This window comes from Herpailurus yagouaroundi, unplaced genomic scaffold (genome assembly GCF_014898765.1).
Source record: "Herpailurus yagouaroundi ecotype Mexico unplaced genomic scaffold, PumYag 77, whole genome shotgun sequence".
NCBI lineage: Eukaryota > Metazoa > Chordata > Mammalia > Carnivora > Felidae > Herpailurus > Herpailurus yagouaroundi.
This window is the reverse complement of record NW_024412388.1, coordinates 34,314,345-34,339,192: the sequence shown is the minus strand read 5'-3', so window position 1 is coordinate 34,339,192 and position 24,848 is coordinate 34,314,345. Positions and strand designations below refer to the sequence as shown.

Here is a 24,848-nt window from a genome sequence, read left to right as displayed (position 1 = left end):
CCCCATCAGGAGCCTGATCCCTCCTATTTTAACCGCCCCCCCCCCCCCCGCCACCATGGCACTTATCAGTGACAAGTTACATATACATCTGCTTATTATTTTTCATATGCACCATGTTTCCTCCTATGAGTATAAACACTACAAGGGCAGAAGTCTCTGTTTAGGTCACAGGTGTGACAAGCACACAGACAATGCTTATAAAGTATGTGTTGAGTGAGTGGATGAGATCTAATTTTCTCACCTACAAAATGGGCCTCATAGGACCCACCCTGTACAGCATTTTTGAGGATTACGTGAGAAAAAATTCAAATTCCCTTCTCACAGCAGGGTCACCTAATCTCATGGAGGACATTAAGGGCAGATTCTGAAGGAAATATTTCAGTGGAGACCTAATGAGCAGGATTAGGCTCATGGGAGAGAATGTTCCAGAATAGCTTGAGAGAAGGTATGGAGCAGAAAGGCAGAATGGTGAGACAGGCACAAAGCTGACAGAGCAGACCATGTGATGGCTGGAGAGCAGGGGGTGACGGGCAAGGAGGAAAGAGGAGGCCACAGAGGCTGGGTCCTGCAGACTTGGAGACGACCGTGAGGGTTTGGCAGGGTCTGGTCTGGACAGTGACACAGTCACATCTGCCCACAGGAAGAGCCACTCTGGCCGCTGTGCTGAGAATGGGTTGGTGGGGGCAGGCAGACCTGGGTAGGTGGGGTGCCACCCACTGTGATGGGGGGGGGCAAGACAGGGGAGGGGAGGCTGATGTGGGGTGATGGCAGAGACCCCAGAGCAGACACAATCAGGTGTGGGTCCCAGCTCTGGCGCGTCCTTGCCCTGTGGTCTTTGACAAATAATCCACGGAAGCCTCAGTCTTCTCTGTGAGGCCAAGAGAAGAGGGTCTGCTCAGCTGGCTTGTTCTGAGGTTCAGTGATCACGTCCTAAAGCATTCTCTGTGCAGAGTCTGTCCCGCAGTCCTCGCACTCTCGTTCAAGTGATGATCTAAGATTTGTCCCTCACTCAAAGATGTTTAATGGCCCATTCTTTTCGTTAGTAATTAACTACTCAAACTTAATAGCATCGACTGTAATGCAATGATGGTATCATTTTTCTAAACAAGTAGAAATACACCAGGCACTGACATAGGTGCTGGGGAGCCAAAAGCCCTAATCCCAAGCCTCGGTCACTCCCAGCCTCCGAGGAGACAGCTGCCAACACTGGATGGCAGTGAGGCCCGAGGTGGAGGCGGCACGGTCACCTGCCAGGGACCACGTCCCTTCCACAATCAAATCAAGCCTCGCGCTGTGCCATATGGCTGTTTCCAGCCTACCTCTCTCACCGTGCAGTCAAGCTGCGCGCCTTGGGTTTCTCTTTTTTGTTGGTTTCATGTTTCCAAGCCTTTGTACAAGTTGCTCTCTTCATTGGAAATGCCTTTCCCACTTTTTTTCGGTAACCACTGCTTGCCCTATGGGGCACTCAGAATCCAGCCGACGTCACCTTCAGAAAGCCTTCGTTGACCCCAGCTCAGGGTGAGGTGCTGCCTTAGTGTGGGGCTGGTCACGGCACTAACAGTCCGGTCACTGCTGACTTCTCTTTCCCATTTGTTCTGGGTCTTGCTCTTCTCTGTGCCACGGGAAGTTCCGCGGCCTGACTACTCCGTGGGTCTGGTCTGATCACTGGTGGAGAGGCTGCAAGGCTCAACAAGCAGATGTTGCTGGCGGCCGAATGGCCACACTGTGTCCAGTATCCCCATTGCAAGGATTACAAGGGTCTTCATTAATCAATTTCCGTATCATCCCAGCTTCCACTGGCACATGCCATCTCTCTCCTTACAGCAGGGGAGGAGGAGAGGAAAGGGGAGGGGAGGCCCGGGGTCCCCAACACGATGGCCCAGAACATCCTGAAGGTGAGGAGAGGCAAAGGGTCTGCTGTCTGCCTGGGGAGCTGGGTCCCATGTGGGGTGCCCTTGACACACACTGGCATCTGGTTTTCAGGGTTTGTAATGTTCCTTTCTGAAAGTGGGCAGCCACGCCGGGAGCCCGACTGCCGCAAATACTCAGGACAGCCTCACTGTCTCCTTAGGAGCAGGAAATCTCCAGAATGTACCCCTAGGTATTGAACTCACAGAGCCCACTCTTTGGTTCCAGAAAGAGCTGAGACGGAGGCCCGGTTTGTAAGAAATCTGATTATTCAAATTTATTACCATCAAGAATTATGCAATGATGCTGTAGTTTTCTTAACAAATAGAAAACAGACTGTGTACAACAGTGGACTCTACAGCACTAGCATCCACAAGGTAAAAATGAATGTTTCATCCAACATTACCAACCCTGGATTGTTGATCTTGACTGAGCCTAGCTAGATCTGGGGACATGTGCTCCATATCCCAGCTAAAACAGCTATGCACCCTTCCCCGCCCCCACTTACCTACCTAGATAGTGTTGCCCAGAGGAAGAGGCCCTCTCCCTGCCCCTCAGCAAGCCAAGATAATAAGGATCGAGTATAGTACCATTGAGAGAAGTCCAGTAGTCTTGCCACATTGGTTTAGGAGGGCATCTTGAAGGAGTGGAAAAGAGCGATTCTCAGGGGCTTTGAAAACAGCTGCAAACCAGGGAGAGAAATCATCTGGCCCTGCTCTGAGGACAGACATGTGCTACCAGGCCCACTGGCCTGGACCTGAAGGGCCAGCTGTGCCCCTGCTCGGCCCTGAGGTGTGCGGGGCGTGGTACACACCCTGACCTGTGTCAGTCACCTTGGCCCCACGGCCAGATCCACAGCTTACCAACACCACGCCGTACCCGCAATGCTGGGGACAAAAGCAAGGCTCTGTGGGCCCAGAGGTCAGTCTGGCAGCTCCCCTGGGAAGCCCAGGAACACAGAGCTGCCTCCCTTCTTGGGGTTTTGAAGCAGAGGCCAGGGGGATGACTCTGTGTTTTTCTTGGTGGGTTTTTTTTTTTTTGGGTTTTTTTTGGATTTTTTTGTTTTTTTTTTTTTCTTTGTGTTTTTTGTTAACCTTTGCAAACACGATGGTGATGAGGAACGCCTTGCCAGGCTCCCCGAGACACGTCTGTGGTTCTGGGCTGTGAATGTTACACACACACATGGGAATAGACAACTGGGGATGAGTGTTTCCTATCTCTTCCCCGCCCACCACTGTCTGTGGGTCCTAAAATAAGGCTCTGAAGGAAAAACAAAACAAAACTCAAAAAAAGAACTGTGTTTCCCTGCATTTGGCTGAAACAGGATCTTGTCTGAACGGCCGGAAGAGCAGCTGGACCGGTGATGCCTCCCAGGCCCACGGCTGGGCCTGCACTTAGGCCGGTGGCCCCAGCTCCACGCAGAGGAAGGCATGTTCTGTCCTTCAGCAGCAAGACTCATACAGAAAGAAGATCCAAAACGAACTCAAAAAAGAAAACAAACTGAACCCCAACCCCCACAGCGGCCCATTCTGCAGTTAAGGATTTGCAAAAGGAAAATCAGAGGGAAGAGGCTAGAATCCCTCAGTCTACCCCACTTAACGTATAAAAAAGGAGACTTTGTCCCCATCCCCACCCCATGAAAAGAAGCATGAGAAACGCGGCGGCAGCGGAACAGAGAGCTCGAAGCAGGCTCCGGGCGGGCCTGGTGGACAGAGACGGGCCACGGCACCTGCCTGCCGGCCCACCCATTCGCCCAGGGGTGGTCTGGGCTCTCCATTTGGTGTGGCAATGTTCCTGAAACGCTGTGACCCCAGTGGGCTGTGCTTTGCCAGCAACAGCATCCGTGCAGGAGGGCTAGACGATGGTCGGTATGGCTCAGAGGAGCTGAGTCCCCTCCGGAGCCCCAGGCAGGGGCGGCGGAGGAGAGGGGAGCGGTAGTTACGTTGCATAGTGGTCAAAGCTGCCAAGGTACTCCAGGGCCGCACGATAGCACAGCTGGTACTGGTCCTGCCGGAACAGGGGACTGGTATGAGTGGAGACTCCCGACACGCTGCCAAGGGCACTCACACTGTAGCTGGTGGGCCACAAGCAGGTGCTAGACCCAGACATCTGCCCCAAGCCGTGTCCAGAGAGCCTGGAGGAGCCTCCGAAGGCTCATCTCTCTCCCCCGGTGCCCCATACTCACCTGCTCCCCCAGCCCCCACAGCCACCTCCATCAAGTTTATCTGCTCCTAGAGCGTGCACTCCATAAGGACTCTGGTCCAACCCTTGCCGGAAACCCGGCACTCTGCTGGTGCTCAGTGCAGAGCTGCTGAATGAGAAGCGTGTTCCACTCATCCTACTCCGGCACCTCGGGCCGAGCAGGTAACGGTAAATGCTGGCGGCGTGTACACGTGAGGAGCCTGGCCTGTGCACCAGCCAGTGGGCCCGCCTACCTCCGTCTGCACCATGGCCGGGCGCTGTGTGCGTAGGGTCTTCACGGTCTGGAACATGTCGACCACACCCTCATAGCGCATCCGCTCCAGGACGATGCTCAGAGTGATGAACACCCCAGTGCGGCCCACACCGGCACTGCTCAGGGACAGCACTGGATCAGGGATCCTGCCCACGAGGCCCACAGTCACCCCCCTCCCCCAGCCCTCCACGGGGTCAGCCCGACCTGCAATGCACCGTGATGGGCCCGTCCTGCCCGAACTGCTCCTTGGTCTTGTGCACCTGCCCGATGAAGTCAATGAAGCCCTCACCCGTCTTGGGCACGCCCTGCTCGGGCCAGTCTGTGAACTGGAACTGCCGGATCGTCCTTGACTGCCCATCCTGGGGTAGGCGGGTAGGGAACAAGTACGTCACTTGTGCCCCACGCTGCAGCCCCACCAGGCCAGGCGGGCAGGACAATGACACAGGGTGTGTACCCGTGAAATCACGATACCTGAAGCCACCCTGGGAAATGCATTCACACACACCTGCGCCCTCGCCTCAGACTCCTGCAGCCTGAGCCAGGGCGCCATGCAGGCAACCACCACCCCACGTGTGCTCGGGAAATGTTGTAGACATGCTTTCACGCAAAGGCACACGCTCCCCTCTCCACACTTACCCGGGCGTCTGTGACCTTGAACTCACGCAGGATATACTGGGGCATGTTGTACTCAGCCATTGGGTCAACGACAAAGTACTGGTAGCGAGCAGAGCGCTCTGCTGGCCAATACTGGTGGCATTTCTCCTGTGGACAAAGGACCCAGCCCCCATGATCAGGCAGGGAGGAGTCGGGGAGGAGAGCTCTGGGAGGAGAACTCTGAGGCAGGGCACCTCAGGTGGTGAGGAAGGGGTCCGAGGGTCTGGGTGTGAAAGGAGGGAGGGGTGAAGACGTGGCCGGTGTGCTCCCAGGCATGGCAAGGGCCCTGGAGTGGGGGTAGGGTGGTGGGCTCACCCTGCCCATCTCCCGAAGCCTCGTCAGCATGACGATGATGGTGGAGTTGTGCTCCCATAACATGCGCCAGAAGTCCTCGGTGCTCTCTGCCAGAGGCCCCTGCGTGGCGATGTAGGCCTTCTGCTGTCTGCAGTGGACACAAGACCGGACATGCCGGAGGGGCTGCCGCCCCTCGAGTCTCCCTCAGACTATCTGGTCCCTTGAAGCCCTGCCCAGATTGACTACCCCTCCTCCAGGAAGCCCACTCTGATCTTCTGGGCTGGCCCTACTCTGCTGGGCCTCCAGCTAGCCAGCTGCAGGCCTGTGCACCCGTGGGGCGTGGTGTGCAGTCACGGGCATGCTGACCTATAGCCATCCAAGAAGCTGGCATTGATGTAGTCAGAGCCTTCCACACCACGGATGGGCTGCAGACACACGCGGGTCAATTCATAGGGCATGATGTTCACCAGGCGGTTCTTGAACTTGTTGCAGGGGAGGTTGGCGCTAATGAAGCGGGATGTGTGGGCCTTGGAGCTGGCCAGCAACTAGACAGAGGAAGGGGCTGGTCAGGCCTGGCCTTCTGGGGAGATCATCCCCGTGACCCAGTCCAGGCCCCCGCGCCCACCTTGAACTCGAGCTCCATAGCGGTCACACTCTCCCCGGGAGGCACTTGGCCCAGCTTCTGGATGTGGGCATACAGGCTGCGGGCAGGCACCTCCGTGTGTCCGCACGTGGCGGCTTCCAGCAGCGCCTCGTGGATGAACACGTACTGGTCCTCTGTCTGCACCATATAGTTCCGCTGCGATCGCATGCATGTCACATGGCCATAGATGTCGACCGTCTTCTCATGCTTCATCCGCTCCAGCATGGCATCGATAACGATGAAGCAGCCCGTGCGGCCCACGCCCGCGCTGCAGGACACGGGCTTGGCTTGGGGCAGAGGTCCACCCCACCTCCCATCCCACCCCTCTGGTGGCACTCTACCCCCTCACCTGCAGTGCACCACCATGGGCCCTGCATCGAGTGGGTTGCAGGCCTTGACCCGCCGCAGGAAGGCCAGGATGGGGGTCGGGTACTCGGGAACCCCGTGGTCTGGCCAGGCCATGAATTGGAACTGACGCAGCTCCCGCTTCTCACTGGAGCCACTCTGGGGAGAAAAGTGGGGGCGGGTGATGTGACAGGGGGAGTATGCTGAGGCCAGACCTGCTGCTCTCACCGGACTCAGAAGCCATGCGGGGCAGAGTGAAGGAGCTCGAGGCGCTCTTTCCATTCATCCCACCCACAGCCTTGGCTGCCACGGGGCACTCACACACCTCTAAGCCCCGGCTTCCAGCACTGAGTTCCCGCTCGCCTGTCCCCAGCACGCTTAGCTCACACTGCTGTCCTGGTAGGGCCCGGGTGGGGGACGAGTACCAGGGCAGGGCCATACCTTGTGGAGTGCAAAGGTGCGTACGGTGTATGTGGCCAGCTCCACTGTGTCCAGCAGGGACACCTGAATGAGGCCGTAGGTCTCGGTGCCCCGGGCTGGCCAGTACTGGTCGCACTTCACCTACAGGGGGCCAAGCGGGGCAGGTGCAAGGGTGCTCAGAGTTGCCCAAAGGCTCAGACTGGCAGGGGCCCCAGGGGCAAAGAAGGGTGGGAGGTCTAGCTTACTTGGCTGCAAGGCCCCCCCCCCCGCCCTGAACTCTCAGATCTATTGTGCCACCCTCTCACCAAACCGTATCAGGTTCTCGTGCTACAAAGCCATCCCTACCCGAGCTGGGAGAATGAGGGCCGTAATTGAAAATTATTTATTCATGACCAGATCACACCAGGCACATTTTCTGCCAAATTTACCCATAAGGTTTATGCGCCATTTTCAAGCTCTGTAAATTTTACGTTCCAGTCAATGCTTTGCAGTGCAAAAGCAGATAACAGCAGCTCTTTGCACTAATTAACTTAGGAGATGTGTTAATGCCCCAGGAACACTCCAGCATCTGGGGAACATGTGAACATCTCGGGAACATGCTAGCAACTGGGGAACATATTAACATTCTTGGAAAATGACAGCATCTGGTACAACATGTTAATACCCTAGGCACCTGCTGGTGACTAGGGAACACGCCATACCCCAGGAATACCCAGCAGCTAGGGAACATGGGAACACTCCGAGAAGACAACAGCACTTGGTGCGTTCCTGGAGGAACTTTGGACAGAGACAGAAAAAGGTGCCTGAAGTCACCTGGTGCCTGGGTGTTTCCCACCCCACCTCCTGGCAGGCCCCTGCACCGTCCTACCCGGGACTTCTCCTCCAGCCGTGTCATCATGACCACAGTGGCCGTGCGCTGTTCCCACACCATCCGCCAGAAATCGCCCATGGTCTCAGGTAGTGGGCCCTGTGTGGCAATGTAGGCATTCTGTTTGCGGTAGCCATCGATGTAGTTGGCGTTGATATAGTCACTCCCTGGGACACCTATGGGCACGAAGGGACATAGGAGAGCATTATCCCAGAGTCCCCCGTCCAGCCCACCATCCCCTGGTGCACCCCTGGGACTCACGGGCCTCTCGTATAGGATGGAACGTCACCCCAGCCAGCAAGGAGGAGAGCAAGGGGATGGGAGGGGGCGCTGCCCTTGGCTCACCATCGATGGAGGTAAGGATGACCCGTGAGTGGTCGTAGGCGATGACATTTGCGTAGCGGTTCTTGGGCTTGTTCACCTCCAGGTTTGAATTCTCCCATGTGAACTGCTGTCCAGGGTCAATGGACTGTAGGAAGTGGAGGAGGCAGGTAGAGCAGGGTAAGAGCTGAGGTCTCCCTACTGCCCCCAAGACCCAGCCTGCCAGGTGGTGGCCACATGCTGCTTTTGCTCCTAGGCCACAACCAGCTCCTAGGCCACACCACCTGTCAGGCAGGTGATGAACAGAGGCCCTTCTGACCATGGCACCAAATCCCCTTGCCTGGTAGAGTGGTCGGGGTGGGGCAGAGGCAGGGGAATGTCCCTCGAGCCCTGCACCCAACTAATGAAATGAGTACAGACCGAGAGAGAGCAATGGTAGCCAGCCATGCAGTCCCCGACATCGTTGAGGCCTCTGGGCACCTGCCGCACCACCCTGTCCAGCTCTCCTTCCTGCAGGCAGGGCACCGTGCTCCTCCGGGGTTCACTCCCAGGCCTCTGCACTCTGAAACCCTGCGGGGGGCCCTCCTTTGCCCGTGGGATCTTGCACGCACAATCTGGAGCTGCCCACTACCCCGGCTGCAGCCTGGGCTCCCCGAGCTCCCGAGCCGAAGTGAGTGGCCAGCAGCCACCTGGGGGTCCCCCAGGCCCTGCCATCTCAACCCTTGCCAAGCGGAGTTCATCAGCTTCCCTCTATGCCCGGCTCTGCCACTGGAACACCATCTCGGTCAAAGGCACCTTCACCCCTTTACCCCCAAACCCTGGCCAGAACCCTCAAGCCATCCTCAAAAACCCCTCCGTGCTCGTCCCCTCAGTCACTGTGCCCTTGTGCTTCCCCGCCCCCGTGGCTCTCTTCCACCTGCTGCCACTGGCCTCAGCCAGGCCACCGCAGCCTAGACTCGGGTATTTCCCTCTTTGCTTCTGCCCCACTCTGACTTACTCTGTCCTGGAGCCAGAACAATCCTCAGAAAATGCAGATCTGATTATCCATTTCCTGCTCCAATGCCTTCCACGGCTCCAAATCACCACAGACGATAATGACCGTAACAGCTGAGTCTCCGTGAGAACTCACCGTGTGCCTGGCGCTGTTCTAAGCACTTTGCATGTATTCCCTCACGTAAGCCTCCTATGAAGCAGGCTCTATTATTATCCCCCTTTTACAGAAGGATACGATCCAAAGTTCCCAGCAGAACCCACGATGCCCGCCATGTTTTGGCGCCAGCCTACTACTCTCCACACGACAGCAGGCACTGTTTCTTTGAGACATTCTTGCCCACCCCACCCCTCAGCCTGCCTCGGTGCCGTCAGCCTACTTTCTCTGCACATTCTGTCATATTTAATACTAGGGTATACTGTCATATTCAACGTTGACTATCTGTCTGAGCTTGTCTCCCCCACAGGTTGAGCTGCCTGAGGCATTTGTATCCATGTTCCCAGTATTCAGCACGGGTAAGTGCTCGACAGCGCGTGATGACTGACCGACAAAGGTGACAGGGCTATGGGATTCGGGCTGAGGGAAAGCCCACAGCGGGTCTAGGCAGGCAGAGAAGGCTTCCTGGAGGAGGAGGGAAAGCTCACACTTGAGAAGTGGGCAGAAGGCGCGAGGGGGAACACCGTGAGCCTAGACAGTGAGATGCAGAGTCTCGTGGCAAGGAAGGGCCGGTGTGGGACACGGGACTGGATGAGTGTGGGCAGAGACTCTGGAAGGCCCTCCTGGCCAGGTCAAGAACAGGGAGCACGATTCATCAATCTTGTTACCTTTGCAGCAGGGACTTATCGCAAAGCAGGCTGCAGTGGGTGCTCTACAGGTAGAGGCGGTATGCTCTCCTCGCAGCAGACACGTTCATCAATTTGCCTGCCAAGCTCAATTTCCTCTGTGGAAACCTGGCCCACAGCCCTCAGAAGGGGAATCCTGGGACCCCAGGGTACCACGCACAGCCGAGGGCGGACGTCTGACTAGAGGGAGCAGACTTGCCGGCTGGGCTGAGCCAACCCATCAATCACCTATCCATTCATCATTGATCGAGGGTGAGTCCTGGGCCAGGCCTGTGCTAGGAGCAGGGGCAACAGCGGGACAGGAGCCGACGAGGCAGAACGACACCTCTGTCTGTGCTCCTTAGAGGAGGGGAGGCTCTCCTTTATCGTCTCCTTCTCTAGCAAATCCTTCCCCCAGCCCCCGACCAGCTGGGCTGCCTGGAAGCCCTCAGACCCCAGAAGCTGAAGTCGGGGCCCCAGCAGCTAGGAGTGAACAGAGTGAACCAGAGTGAACAGAGTATGTGGAGGGCTGTGAGCAGGAAGGTTTGTGCAGCCTGAGCAGCGAGCCTCGAGTCACCCAGCTGTCCACTCTGTGACCTGTGCGGCTCTGAGAACACACGTGAGGGTGTGTGTGAGCAGGACACAGGCTGTCAGGCAGGCCTGGGTCTGACTGCCGGCTCCACTACACATCAGCTACTTGACCTCGGGCAAGTCACTTCCCTTCTCTGCGCTTCAGCTTCCTCATCTGTAAGATGGGATAATAACGGTACCATTTCATACTTCGAGGAAGACAGGATGACAGGGCATATGCAAATTGCCCAGTCTGGTCTGGCCTGAGGTAAGCTCTTGATAAATGAGCTATTACTACTTGTCTGTGTGTGTGTGTGTGTGTGTGTGTGCGTGTGCGCGCACGCACGTGCGCGACCCTCTGTCTGCTTCTGTTAGCATGTGGGCACGTGTCTGAGTGTCCAGACTTAGGGTGCTTAAAAGGGCCTCAGCCAGGCCTGGCGCCCGAAGAGATGAATTCCCTACTTGCCACTGCTGATCCCTCCAATCTGTACTCTGGGGAAGCCTGGAGCCGCCCACCCACAGCTGGGACCCGAGGCAGGGCAGGAGCTGGCACAGGGCTAGGCCTGGAGCAGGCACATGGCAGGGGGTACGGACGTCTCACCTCATACTCCTGGGAGAACTTGAGGCCATCGTTGGCTTTGAGGCGCTCAATGTTGTCTGCCAGGTCAGTGATGGGGATGGGCGGGTGGTCTCGCATACCTGGGGGCGGAGGCACATAAAGGCAGAGTCAGCGTGAGGCCTGTGCGGGGTGGTGGAGACAGCCCCAATCCATGTATGTGCACACGTGAACATGTGTGACCATGGAGCACTCGGCACTGGTGGCATGGAGACGGCAGCACATGCGGCGACAGGATGGTGGAGCACACAGCGGCCAGAAGGTGGGAGAGGACAGAGGGAAGTGTGTGTGCTGACAGCACGTGTGGGCATGTGCGCAGGGCATGTGTGCGGGACACGGCGCTGAGTGGGGGCACCAGGGCCTTGCCCGGCGGGTTCTCAGGGATGCCAGGCATCCTTCCTCCTGGGCTGGGGCTGGAAGCCCAGGTTGGGGGGTGGCGCAGCCGCACACCTGCCCCACAGGCCCCGCTTGTGCACAGCCCTCCTGCCCCTCACTGGCACCAGTCACTGTGGGAGACTGGGTGACGTCATCGTCTCCACACTGAGCGTGTGGATGGAGTGGACGCAAAGTACAGAGACATGGCAGAATGACCCAGAAGAATCTAGAGAGAGAAGCAGAGATGAGGAGGGAGATGTGGAGACAGGAGAGGCACCCAGAAGGGGGTCAGACTGGGACTGGAGGCTACAGAGGCAGAGAGACAGGGCCGGGGCCAGAGGTAGGGAAGACAGGACTGGAGGGAGCTGGGGAGAGAGGTGGAGAAGGGGAGAAGAAGAGAGGAGAGAAGGGAAAGAATCTGAGGAAGGACGGTGGAGGCGACGGGGTGAGAAAAAGTTGAAGGAAACACACAGAAGCCAGAGTAGCCCCCGGAACTTGGAAAACTAACTTGAGATATTCGGGCAACTGGGGACACTGGAACCTGCAGAGAAAGAAAACACAAAAGATAGCGGGGCACGAGAAGAGAGCCCATTGACCTTCTCTGGTTACAGGGGACACGTGGAGGGGCTGAGGGGGGTGGGCAGGCCCCACCACGGGCCCCTGCTGCCTCCCGGGGACACAGACCCATCTCCCACCCAGAGCGGAGCGCTCCCAACACCCGGGGGTCTGGACAGCCTTGGGGGCCCCTTTTTAAGACTGAATCCTATCCAACCAACCCTCATCCCCACTGGTATCAAAACTTGACCTTGGCTATTTTCAGATGGGGAGGCGAAAGGGGAGCGTGCTGCTTTCATATTGAGAGATGAGGCATGTATGGCCAGAAATGACAGGGTAAGTCTGCACAAGGAGGTGCAGGAAACAACTATGTATTCTGTGGGTCTGAAAACTTTTCAGAATAAAGACTAAATTATAGGAGGAGAAAAAAAGTTCACTCAAGTAAAAAAAAACAAAAAACAAAAAACACTAAGAAAACTTGCCATGCCCCTGGTCCCTCTGTCCCTTCTGATTCCTGGTTCTCTCAACACTCTAGGGACCACCGTGTCCACAGAGATGCCTCTCCCCACTGGCAGCCCCATTTCCTTGAGCTCCGCATCTCTGGGGGCTCATGGCCGGCCCCATCCCATAGTCCCTTCTGAACGCCCTCATCCTCTGCACTTGGCCTTTACCACATCTACACACTTCGTCTTTATCCCTCCTTTCCTCCCAGATCTCTGCGGCCACAGCGACTCAGGATCAGGGCCCTGGGCTCCTAGCTGCTCGGCAGTCCTCCTGGGCATATCTGCTCAGTGCCCACACCCAGGCCACGCCTTCCCTGCTGTTCTGACCACTTTCCTCTCATTGTGGAGAAAACCAAGCCCACCAGCCTAGAACCCAGCAGCATGTTCCCTTTTACCGGCTTCACCCGCCTCCTGTCCTCTGCTGACCTGAATGCAGGGAGGCATGGCCACACTGCTCCCCTGGGCTACGTCACACCCCTCCCACTTGGGCCAGGGGCCTGAAGCCAGCTTCTGGGTTCTTGTCCCACAGCTGAGCACCCTTTACTCCTGCATCGATGGATCATAACCGGTAAACAATTTCCATATCGGTTAAAAGAAAAATCCCTCTTCAAGCCACACCTCTCTCCTCTCCTGCTGTGGCCCTGTCCATCCTATCCGTCACACCCTGGCCTCTGGAAGGGGTCTCTCCACCTGCTCATTGCCCATTCACTGCTCCTCAACCAACCGAGATGCTTCTGCCCCCAGGACTTGGCCACCATGCTCTCTCTCTCCACAGTCCCAACTGCCAAAGCCAGTGGTTCTCCTGGGTACACAGCCATCCCCGGCCTTGGCTTCAGGGACATTCCACTCTTCCCATACCCTTCCTCCTTGGCTGCTCCTTCTTAATCTCCCTGGCTACTCTTCATTCATCGTTTCTCAACATTTCACCTCCTACTGGCTGCCCCCCCTTCCGTTCTCCGGCTTTGGTCACTGCAGGCTGCTTGGCACCTCCTCCCACGTCCGTGGTTTCAGGCGGACGGCGGTGTGGAGGTCCAGACCCACAGGCCCAGTTGCCACCCGGAACCCCCTCCTCATTGTTCAGCCATAAGCCCGAGCCCTGCCACCTACTTCACTCCCTCCACCCCCACAGCCACCCTCCTCATGCACCTTTCACTTACTCCCGGGGCTTTTCAGGCTCCCCATTTCTCTCCTCCAATCTGTCTTCCGCACAGCAGCCAGAGCGAGATTTCCAAATCACAGTTCTGACTCTGTCGCTCCCCTGCTGAGAACGTCTAATGCCTCCCTGGTGCTCTCATGATGCAGTCCAAACCCCTGAGCCTGGCGCTCAGGTTCCTTTGTGATAGACCTCTGCGTACCCTCCAGTCTCATCCGTGGGCTTTCAATACCCCAACTCCAATGAGGTAGGACACCCAGTGTCCGTATGCTGACTCCGCAGGACTATTTCCAACGAAGGGAGCTCCCTCCCATTTGCCTGACTCATGCCCACATGGCTCAGCAATCCCTCTCAGAGGGGGCTTCTCTGCCCTGCAGGCCCCTGGCATCCTGGAGCATGGATTCCTCACAGATATGATTCTGCTGGGTCACAACAGCCCACTAGGCCGCCCGGTTCACTTGCTCTCAGGACGCAGGACTTTGGAACTCAGACACCATGGTGTTGAGGGAGCCCCGGCCACATAAAGAGGCCGCGTGTGGTCGTCACAGATGACAACCCCAGGTGGGCTCATGGCTGACTCTCGCACCAACACGGAGTCTTCAGAATTCAGAGGACAGGAAACTTTTCCATAAAAGCCAGACAGGAAATATTCTTGGCTTTGTGGATGTATAGTAGATGCTGCTTAGCTTTACCTTTGTAGCGTGAACGTAGCTATACATAATTCATAAATGAATGAGTGTGGCTGTGTTCCAATAAAACTTTATTTGCAAAAACAGGTACTGGACCATATTTGGTCATGGGCCAAAGTTTGCTAACCTTTGCTTTAAGTTTGTATTTATTTACTTTGAGAGAGAGAGACAGTGTGAGCACGAGCAGGGGAGGAGCAGAGAGAAAGGGGAACAGAGGATCTGAAGTGGGCTCTGCGTCGACAGCAGAGAGCCCGATGTGGGGCTCGAACCCACAAACCGTGAGATCATGACCTGAGCTGAAGGCAGACGCTTAACTGACTGAGTCACCCAGGCGCACCATTCCCCTCCCCCCACCTTTTTAAAGTTTTTATTTATTTATTTGCTGACCTTTGCTTTAAATGATTCTAGCTCTCAGACTCCAAGTTTTCCAGGTGAGGGCCCAGACATTCTGGAATAGAGACAAGCTGTTCCTGCTATACTCTTATCTGGATTTCTAATTCACAAAAACTATGAGGGGTAACACATAATTATTGTTTCAAGCCATTAAGTTTTGCAGTACATTAATATGCACCGATTTAACTAGCTCACATATACACAAGCCCTGTATGTATGTTAGTTCACTCACTCAACTCAGTTGTCTGTGTGTCCATTTTACAGGTACCCAATTAGAGACCACTGTGTGCACAGTACAAGGGATGACAATGAACAAGACACAGTTCATGGCCCCACAGAGCTTGGACTGTCATTGAGGCAATTCTAGCCCAGTGTAAGAGGAGTCATAGTGGAAGAATCAGAGAGGTTCTGGGAGCCAGGGGAGACCCCCAGGCCTATGTGGGGGCTGGGGCAGGTTGGGAAGCTTCTAGGGGAGGGGTCTGAGCTGCATCTACTGGGGCACAGGGAGGGAGTGACACCTTAGAAAGAGGAGACAAGAGAGCCATGCGTAAGTGGCTGGAGAAGGAAGGCAGATATAAAGCCCTATGTGGGGTCCCTGTGCTCACACCGTAAATCTAGGTACCCTATCCTACGCCAAATGACTGATGGGGCATGTCCTACCAACACACCCCTCTTTGGGGCAGAGGAGACAAAGTGCAGGTGCAGAGGCTGGCCACCTTGTGGCTGGGATGTGGGCTATGTGAGGATCCTTAGCCTATATTTGGAGGCCTGACCCAAGGTAAGGCAGGGCTTGAGTAGCTGTTGGATATAGAAGCTTCTGTCACTTCAGTGAAGTGAATGGGTTCAAGAAGAGGGGCAGAAAGAAGAAACAGGGATAGGAAATGGGGGCATGAGGCTAGAGTCTCTTGGTAGAGACTCCAGCACCTGCAGGCCCGGGCTGGGGGGGCAGGTGGGCTGGAGGAGCCGCCCTACCTGGCGTCTGGTAGTTGAGCCGTCGCATCTCCACGGGATCTGAGGAGTGGGCCAGCAGGGAGTCCTTCAGCCCGATTGACTGCTCGTCCTTGGACGATGGCGAGTGGGTCCTCTTCCTGAAGAGGCAGAAGGATGGTTGGTGAGAACCTGAGGTCCAGGTGGAGGACAGAGATGGACGGCACGGTTGGCTGTGGCAGAGCCCCTGTGTGTCCGGCTTGGTCCCTCCCACTGCCCCACCCTGGGGTCTCTGAGCGCAGGGGAGCCAGTGGCAGAGCAGCTTTAACATGGAGAACACAGGGTGGGGCGGGTGGGGACACAGAAGGACTGGAGAGTGGACAGAGGGCCAGTGCAGCGAGGGGGAAAGGGGTTGCAAAGGCTGGTGGCACCTTCCAAGAGAGGGGAGGTCACCGCTGGGCAGTGGCTGCTGTCCCCAAGGCCACCACAGCTGAGGCAGCAGGAGCCACCAGGAGTAAACATGCAAACGACACGTATGATACACAAACATCACAGAGAGCTGGGCCCCGGTTGTCTGTCTCTCGGTATCAGGGTAAATGTCCAGAGCAGCAGGGGAGGGACGGGGAAGGCGTCACCCTAGCTGGGCGGAGTCCTCCCTCATCGGCCTCAGTTCCCCCGTCTACAGGGACAGGGTCAGAGACAGACCACGGGGTCTAGCTGCTGACAAGCATCCAGGGGCTGCTCCCGCTATGTGCACACGGGTGTTTGCGTAAGTGTGAACGAGTGTGTAGAAACACACACGTCCCCCTGCCCTGCAGCCAGTGCTCTCTGCACATGGGTCTCCTGCAGCACTCAGGTAATCTTAGAGAACTGGTTGCTGGTAGAAGGCTCTGGTGAGCTCGGAGTCAGTCTGTGCACTCCGGGGAAGCACTAAAGTCTGCACTATGCTTGTGCCCTGGGGAAGGGGCATCCCCTGTGCAGCGTACAAGTCGAGACAGTGACAGAGCCCACCCCAGAGCCTGCTGAGCCGACCAGACAAGCATAGGCCAGGAGGCTTCCGGTCAAAGCACCGCCCCTCCCTGCTGGGCCCAAAATGTGCACAGGGATAAGGAGTGAATGGGGAGGCGTGTGAAGAGAGAAGGAACGAGTCCTACCTTTCTTGTTTACTAGGTCCCGAAAGACAGGCAAGGACAGAAGAGAGGAATGGTCATTGTTTCCACCAAGCACTCAGGCCCTCTCACGACATGGGGAGACACTGAGGGACCTGTTTACGGCACCTATATGGCCTTCACAGGCAGGGGGTTGGCTCTCCTAACAGACACCAGGACCCAGACGGGATGGAAAGGACACTCCTCAGGGTCTACCCCCCATTAGTCTCCATGCCCTGGACCAGGAAAGCCTGTCCCTATTCACCCTGGGAGGAAGGAATGAGCTCTTCAGGAAGGAGGCCCTCGGACCAGGTCAGAGATAGGGGAGAGATGGGACACAGAGCACAGGAACTCCTGTGTGGAGACACGTTCAGACATACAAACCGATGTGTGCTCACTGACAAACGTTCGTGAACGAGCCTTATGGGCTCAGCAGTGTGGTGGCTGCTGAAACACAGGCCTAGTGATGTGCCCAATGAAGCATCACTGGGGCAGAAGTAGGGACCTGGGACAGCCTTGTGGGCACCAGAGCCGGGAAGGGAGTCTTTCTTTTTTTTTTTTTTAAAGTAAGCTCTATGCTCAACATGGGGCTTAAACTCACAACCCCACGATCAAGAGTGGCAAACTCTCTCAACTGAGAGCCCCTGGAAGGGAGTCTTGAAGGATGCAAAGACAGCAGCCTGGTGGGCACGAGTGGGAAAGCTGCAGAATGGAGGGGGCACAGCCCCGGCCAGCCAAGCGAACTACATCAGTTCCGTGACAATGTTGGGAATGGGACCAGACTGGTTGGCCAGGTGTTTGACTGTCAAGTTAGAGAGCTCATGCTTTACTTCAGGAGCCACTAAAAAGTCTTAAACTGAGGGTGACGAAGCTTTGGAAGTACCTTTCAGGTTGGCAGGGGGATGGGTAGGAGGGGAGGCTCTAAGAGCAGGTGGCTGCTGCTAGCTGAGAGAGAGCACTGAGGAACACCGTTTACCAGGTCCCCAGCTGTGCCTGGACATGCACCGTCTTGTGGGGAGCCTGCTGGGAGTGGAGGAGGAGATGTAGCCATCCTTAGGACAGAACTCCCAGGAGACCAGGTGGAGTGAGGGAAGAGGAGGGCTGAGGCTGGCCCCCAGGTTCCTGACTGCTAACTAGTCCCTCGTGATAGGGACTGCAGGGGAAGAAGGTTAAGGGGAAGGTTCAAGACACGCTGAGTCTGGGACTACTGGGGATGCCGTGGTTACAGCAGGCGGTCAATAAATGTGTGCCAGATGAATGTCTGGGGGTACATGGGCCCGCGGCTGGGCCTGGACCTCGCTAGGCCGAAGCGGGAGAGCCAGGCTAGGGAGTCATCTAGGAATGGCGTCAGAGGAAGTGCTGAAGGTAGGAGACCAGGAGGGGGCGGTGTCCTGAAGCTTAAAGACAGACATGTTCACACCCACCGAAACAGAGAGACAGATGGACACACGTGCCCAGGGATGCAGGTGAACCAGCCCTCTGTGAAGCTGTGGCTCCTCGTCACACCTAGGCTAACATACATGCGTGTGCACACACACTGCTTCTGCTCTTGTGGGCTCCCACTGAGCCCAGGGGCCGGGTGCAGGCCTCTGTGGCTGCCCTGTACCTGCGCGAACCATGCCGGGAAGGACCTGAGAGTCCAGGGGCAGGTGGCTGTCTCCTGGGGTGCTGGGTGCAGCACTCACCTCTTGAACAGGAGGATGGCGATGACAATGAGGATGATGAGGATGACTGCCAGGACGGGGCCTGTCACCCACAGCATCTCAGGCTCCTCCTGCTGCTGGGCTGGTGTCACCTGGACCACGATCTCATCGGAGTAGGGGCTGGAGGCATAGCGCTTCTGTGGCCCAGTGGAGGAACAGCATGGGCGGTGAGCTCAGTGTGAGGTCCCCCACCCTCTGCCCACCAAACCTGGAGAAAGGACTCTGGGGCCGCGCTATGCTGGGCTGGAGCCAAACAGGCCAACCTGAGCCTGGCCAGCTGACCGAGTCCCTAGGGCTAGATAAGGTCTGGCCTTCTGGGTCCTAGGGGCTGACGTCTTTTGAGATTCCCTAGTGCAGGTCTGGGGTCTCTGGGGCAGCCCTAGGCCTGGGATCTCATGGTGTTTGAGACTAGTCTAGTCTCGGGGTACTGAGAGCCCAGGCGGCTCAGGCAGACCTGGTCCATGGGTTCCTTCAGGGAGGCGAGCACAAAGCACTGATAGCTCAGGTCCGGAGACAGGGGCCGGTTGTAGAAGCCCCGGTAGCTCTTCTTGTCCCCCAGGGTGAAGGTCTCAGGGAGCACGTCCACCTGAGCAGCCACGTATGGCTTCAGCCGCTCTGCCTGTCGCCGACGTCGCCGTTCCTCACTCCCCTGCTCGATGGCCTCCAAAAGCTGACAGAGCAGAGCACAGGAGTCACGCCGGACCTCAGACCACGTGCCCCTGGGCCTGTGGCCTCAGACATCTTCTCCCTGGACTGAGACTCACCGTCCACATAACAGGCCTGGGCCCGGCCTGGCCCACTGCCCTCACGGAATAATGCCACACACCGGCACAATGCCACTCCTCCCTGCCAACCCAGTGAGGAGAGGCCCTCTGGGTAACCTGCCCCTCACTCTAACCAGAGAGGGCTGGCTCCACACCTCTGTGAGGACAAGGGATTCCCAACATGCCGAGGGCTCTACTCTAGCCTCTTGGGACTGCCCCAAGTCTACAGGGCTCAGGAACTTCTAGACCCGTACAGGGGTCTCTGCTTCTTCCTGTCCTGAGGGATCCTCAGCAAATCCCTCTAGGGAGTCTCTGCAAGCCTTCCAGTTTCCTGGGAAACTCCCAGGGGGCTGCTTCAGAGTCCCAGAGAGGACCAGGCTTCCAGGCAGAGCAGCCAGAGAGTGAGTCCAATTTGGGGGAGAAACTGGGGCCACAGCCAAGCAGAGCAATGGGGCTGTCATTGCCAGTGCCCCGTCCCATCGCAGGCACCTCGTCCAGCTCTAGCTCCTCGGGTGTGCTCCATCTCGGGGCCAGCATGCTCCCGCCCACACGGTCGATGGGTACCACCACGATGTAGAACCACCTAGGCGGGCAGAGCGGGAATCAGGCCTGTCGTCACCCACGTGCCCGTCGCCAGCCCTGCCCCGCCCCCACCCACGGCTTCATCTGCACACCTGATGAGGGTGCTGTCCTGCACGTGGGGCATGGAGAGGGTGAAGCGACCGTCCTCTATGTAGGCGGAGGCAGGCAGTGGCTTGTGCGGCAGGAGGTCCGGGGCCGTGCGGATGGACACGAGGTGCTGCAGGCCCCCCGCGCTGCTGCCGCGGTTCATCAGCACAAATGAGTACTCCGTGTTCGGCTGCAGGTCTGCGATCAGCTTCCGCATGGAGTGCCCGTCCACCTCCACACTCTGCCCATTGTACAGAATCTGCGGGGGAGAGGGACAGGCAGTGCGCTGGGGTGAGCCCCACCCCCCCCACCCCACCCCCCCCCGCCGGCCTACAGGGCACAGAGTGTGCATCCACCTGACCGGGAAACCTCGCCACAGACGCCCACACCTGGGACTGGCGCGACGCCCTGGGGCAGGCCGGCAAGTGTGCCGGGCTTGGCTGGCCGTGGCCCTCACCCACCTTGAAGGGTACCGCGGACTTGTAGGAATCAGGGACCTCCCAGCTGAGCAGCACAGAAGTTTTCATAGCAGCCGCCACACGGAAGTTCTTGGCGAACACTGTAGAACACAAGGAAGGGCGGGGAGTCAGCCGTGGCTGTGTAACCGGGGGCTGGGGCAAAGGGTTCCCTGCCAGGAAGAGATGCTGGCCAGGGCTGAGGGTCCGGAATGGCTGCGGAGGCCAGGTAGCCCACTCCGAGCCAGCTTCAAATCCCACAGCTCGGCTCTCAGCCCAGACTCCTCTTCACAGGGAGGACTGAGCTGGGCAGATGCCACAGGACCCGTGGTCAGGATCTCCAGAGGTGCTGGTCAGTGACCAGATGTCAGTGGGATTCAGTCATGAGAAGCACGTGACCCCACGCCAGAGCACGGTGGAGCATGTTCACTAGAAGTCAGTGGGTCATGGCCCCAAGAGATCAGTGTCCCACACCCAAGGATGGTGATGCAGTCAAAAGAGATCAGTGGGTCAAGGTCACGAAAGATTGGAGTCACACAGCAGAGGTCAGTAGGTCAAGGAGAGCAGAGGTCAGGGGTTGCACACTGAGAATGTGGCGCCTGTTCGCTAGAGGTTAGTGGTCATGGTCATGAGAGATTGGAGGGTCACACAGCAGAGGCTGGTGGATCACAGTCGCCAGAGGTCAGTGGGTCAAGGAGAGCAGAGTTCCCCAGGCGCAGCCACATGCCCGCGGCACACACCTTGCTCCACGGGCATGGTCCGGGACTGGATGCTGGGGCTGAGTGGGCCGGCGCCTTTGCTGGTACGAGCGCGGACCTTGATGTCATAAGTGGTATCCGGCTTGAGGCCGGACAGTACCAGGTGGGTGTCAGCAGTGATGTTTTGTAGCTCCTGCTGGCTGTTGATGTCACGGTACACCACGGAGTAGTTGGTGATGCGCCCGTTCCTCTCCGCCAGCACCGGGGGGTCCCAGGTCAGCTCCGTGGTAGAGGTGGTCAGCCCTACCACACGCAGGTTTTGGGGGAAGCCGCTGGGTGCATCCTCAGGAGTGGTGATCTCCTTCTCGAATTCCTCTCCGGGGCCAGCCCGGTTCTTGGCAGCAAGCCAGAAAATGTAGGTGGCCCCCTTGTGCAGGCCGATGACTGTAAAGTGCTGGTCATCTTTGCCAAAATCCATGATAGTGGGCTCTGCCTCGTCGGCCCGGCGGTACCGCAGTCGGTAGCCCAGCAGTTCGCCAGGCAGCTCCTTGGGAGGGTGCCATTGCAGCAGCGCGGTGTTCATGGCCGTGGCGCTGACCATCATGGTGGGCCGGCCTGGGACTGAACAACCACGCGCTGGGCTCTGGCGCTGCCCGCCCTGCCGCCCCACCCTCGGCTCTGTCCCCGACCCAGCACTCACCTGCCCCGGTCGTCGCCACAATTTTGGGCTTGCTGCGGGCACCATCCCCCTTGGTGGTGTAGGCGGCGACAGTAACGGAGTAGGTGGTCTCTGGGGTCAGGCCGCTGATGGTGGTTTCCTAAGAAGGAGGAGGGGCCCAGTCTCATCACAGAGGAGCCAGGAGGCCAGTCCGTGCCAGCCACCTGAGGACCTTCGCCGGCAGGGAGCCTCCGGGGCTCACAGGGCCAGAGGTCCCGGGGCGTGGGATGCTGGGCGATGCCGGACTCTGCTGGATGCGGGGCAGGCAGGTGGGATGTGTGCCCAGGAGGACCCCGCCTGTCCCAGGAGCTGCACGCCTGGAGCAGACAGCTCACCCTTCCTTTCAGATTAGAACAAAGGGCTACACTGTTCCTCCACTCCACTGCGCTGCGAGTGACACCTCAGGAGGTCTGTGTACACATGACACACAGGGCACAGAGCTCCGCACGCACGGGGCACCTTGCATGACTCTTGGCACGCACATGCACTCAGCCTACAGCTTCTCTTGTAGGAGGGCAAAGGGCTACCATAGTGCACGCGTGCACACACCACACCCACACCCACACCCACACCGACAAGCAAGGTGCAGCGGGCCAAGGTGCTGCCCTGCAGGACCCGGCCAGGACCCCATCTGGCCACATGTAGGAGTGGGCTCTGTGACTACCGAATGCCTTGCAAATACGTTGTGAGAAGGGAAGAAAGAATGAGGGAAGGAAGATGAATAGGACAGGAAACACCCACCCCAGGGGAACGTACTTCCCCATTGTCCCCAGTGATACCTAAGAAGTCAGCCAGGGCAGTGTCTCCCAGCCTTGGCAGGCCCTGCCTACATGCCCATCTCCAGCCAAGGCATCCTTTCCAGACATGCGGAGAAACACCACAGGAGGCCAAGCCACGCCACACGGGGAGAGTGGGAAGAAGGGAGGGGACCACCGTGCAGTGGGAACAGAGCTGTCACCACCAACCCTGGTGTCCCTCCAGCTCTGAGTGGTAGGTGGGGCCCCCGCAGCCACCACCAACCCCTCGCAAACACCCTCCTGCCCCGGCTGGAGGGTGTCCCAGGGCTGGGGCTCCAGAACGCACCAATGCCGGAACCAGCTCCCCAGGTTTCCCTCCCAGCCTGGGCCCAGGAGCAGGTGATTTTTCACTCCAGGGATCAATAAGGCCTAATGATCAGGATCGGATCTAACTCCATCCCTGTCTGGCCAGAGCAGGGGCCAGGCCCTGGTCGATCACAAACACTGGCCCGAAATTGCTGCTCGACAGGCGAGAAGTAAGGATTAGAGGAAATGCCAATCGCTGCTCAGCTCGTCGCTTGAGTCTAAACGCCAATTTTCTCTGGAGGTGGCTGGTGGCCTGTGGATCTCGGCGGCTCAGGCTGGGGGGAAAGGCGGGGGAGGGGAGTGTCCCATGAGCCCAACCTGACCCAGGTCTCGCCCGCGCTCGCACACCTGTTACTTACATAGTCCTCGGACTCCTCTGGCCGCCACTGACCGCGAGAGGGAGAGAAAGGGAGACAGGATGTGAAGGACTCTTGCTGGAGGGGGCCCGGCCCAGCAGGGCAGAGGGAGGGCAAGGGCCTCTGAAATGCCCATGGGGGTAGCACCCCAAAACCACTCCCCATCTGGAGATCCCAGCCCATGCCGTAAGCCAGGGCCGAGGAGGGGAGGGAGACTAGGAAGCACACAGACTGAAGAGGGAGGGCTCCTGGGCACGGGAGGGACCAGAGAGCGCCACCTACAGGTGCTCTGAGGGAGAGGCTGCCAGACAGGGGTGAAGACACCCACTCCTTTGGGAGCAGGGTGACTGCATCCGGGTTTGCCCAGGAAGGTCCTGGCCTGCGGCTGTTGTCATGGTATGATTATTCAGCGTCTCCTTTCACTATCAGTTGGGAGACAGATTATACAGTTTTCCCAGGCAGGAGGGTGTCCCAGGAATAGCGAGAGCTGCACTGGGGTTGGGAGATGGGGGCAGGCTGGCCAGCAAGATGATGGAAGTGTGAATGCCAAGCTTGGAGTCTAGGCCCTTCCCCACAGGCACAGGGGGAGCAGTCAGACCCCTATTCCTTCCTGAGGGTGCCTGAGATCTTATTACGGTAGCAAGGCATGGTTCAGGGCTGGCAATGTTGCTGTTTCTTGGTACGTTCTTCTTTAGGCCGTGATGCATGTAGGTGGAGGGACTGAGGTGTCTGTTCTGTGGTCTGGGGACACTGGAGGACTGAGGCTGGCTGGTGTCCAGCACAGCAAAGGGAGATGGCCCATGACATCTTCAGGCTAGAGCAACCAGAGGATCCTCTGGCCCAACCACCCTTAAAGTGCTGGTCCAACCTCTGTCCACTGACTGCGGTCCCTCTTGTTCTGAGAAGCTCTGCTGGAAAGGCCTTGCAAGGAGCATGGGACAGAATATGGCAGGAGGCCATCAACAGGTCCCTACTGGCCACGGACACTTTCAAAGGTATGGCTGGGCCCGCCTCTGCTCTAGGTTCCTTGTCTCGGAGCAGGGGTGGGGGGGGTGGGGGGGGTGGAGACTCTCACTGTCCAAGCGAGGTCTGGGCAGGAAGGTCTTCACAACGCACCTCTCCCGTGTTGGAGGCAGAGTGAGGGCAAAGAAGGAGAGACAAAGCAGATGAAGCACAACGGAGGGAGAGAGGACAGAAGGGAGCAGTGGGAAGGAGAGAGGAGAAGAGGGTGAGGCAGGCACAGGCAGTGAGAGGAGACACAGAGAGGGAGGAAAAACATCGAGTGAGAAACAGACAAACCCGACATGGACACACACATAAAAGGAGACAGGTCTGGCTACACACTCGAGGTGGGAAGGACCCTCATGGTTCTTCCAGAACTGATGGGGACCCTGGGCTAAGCAGATGGTGCTGTTGGGTGAAGACGGACAGGCTGTGGTGTCCCTGACAGGGTGGTCGGAGGACAGCTGGGCCCTGTGGCTGGGCTGGGGACCAGGCCCCTCCATCTTCAGTTGGCTTTCCTGGAGTTCGGGTTTACCCCCGTCATGATATGTTTGAAACCAGATGGACAGTGTCCCTCCTCCTGTAGCCCAGCTCCCTTCAAACCACTTGGAACCAGAAGGGGGCACCTGAAAGGGTGGCTCCAGAACCCCACTGGCTGCAGCTGTGCCGCTGGCCCTCTAGGATGGGAGGGGCTGGAGGGAGCCCATTCCGGGGATGTTTCTGGGTGGGTG

The 24,848-nt window shown here is 57.8% G+C and overlaps 1 protein-coding gene across 22 annotated transcripts in view; it reads right to left on the bottom strand.

The window, feature by feature from the left end:
• Positions 1-2,159: 2,159 nt before the first annotated feature.
• Positions 2,160-24,848, bottom strand: part of PTPRF (protein tyrosine phosphatase receptor type F) — an 83,953-nt gene continuing 61,264 nt past the window's right edge. For 6 of the 22 annotated variants that reach the window (XM_040469917.1, XM_040469930.1, XM_040469919.1 and 3 more), the window contains 23 exons: positions 23,119-23,145; positions 21,639-21,756; positions 20,981-21,559; positions 20,247-20,344; positions 19,791-20,044; positions 19,606-19,699; positions 18,807-19,022; positions 18,335-18,489; positions 16,656-16,667; positions 15,547-15,662; positions 11,790-11,822; positions 10,892-10,989; positions 7,933-8,056; positions 7,588-7,763; positions 6,741-6,860; positions 6,304-6,458; positions 5,937-6,222; positions 5,678-5,856; positions 5,333-5,459; positions 5,000-5,125; positions 4,568-4,722; positions 4,344-4,479; positions 2,160-3,915 (listed from right to left, as the gene is read on the bottom strand). In XM_040469917.1, coding sequence (XP_040325851.1) covers positions 3,847-3,915; positions 4,344-4,479; positions 4,568-4,722; positions 5,000-5,125; positions 5,333-5,459; positions 5,678-5,856; positions 5,937-6,222; positions 6,304-6,458; positions 6,741-6,860; positions 7,588-7,763; positions 7,933-8,056; positions 10,892-10,989; positions 11,790-11,822; positions 15,547-15,662; positions 16,656-16,667; positions 18,335-18,489; positions 18,807-19,022; positions 19,606-19,699; positions 19,791-20,044; positions 20,247-20,344; positions 20,981-21,559; positions 21,639-21,756; positions 23,119-23,145 — 3,453 coding nt within the window. In that variant the 3' untranslated portion in view covers positions 2,160-3,846. The remainder of the gene's footprint in view (positions 3,916-4,343; positions 4,480-4,567; positions 4,723-4,999; positions 5,126-5,332; positions 5,460-5,677; positions 5,857-5,936; positions 6,223-6,303; positions 6,459-6,740; positions 6,861-7,587; positions 7,764-7,932; positions 8,057-10,891; positions 10,990-11,789; positions 11,823-15,546; positions 15,663-16,655; positions 16,668-18,334; positions 18,490-18,806; positions 19,023-19,605; positions 19,700-19,790; positions 20,045-20,246; positions 20,345-20,980; positions 21,560-21,638; positions 21,757-23,118; positions 23,146-24,848) is intronic. The other 16 variants (XM_040469933.1, XM_040469935.1, XM_040469937.1 and 13 more) reach the window with 8 other exon arrangements.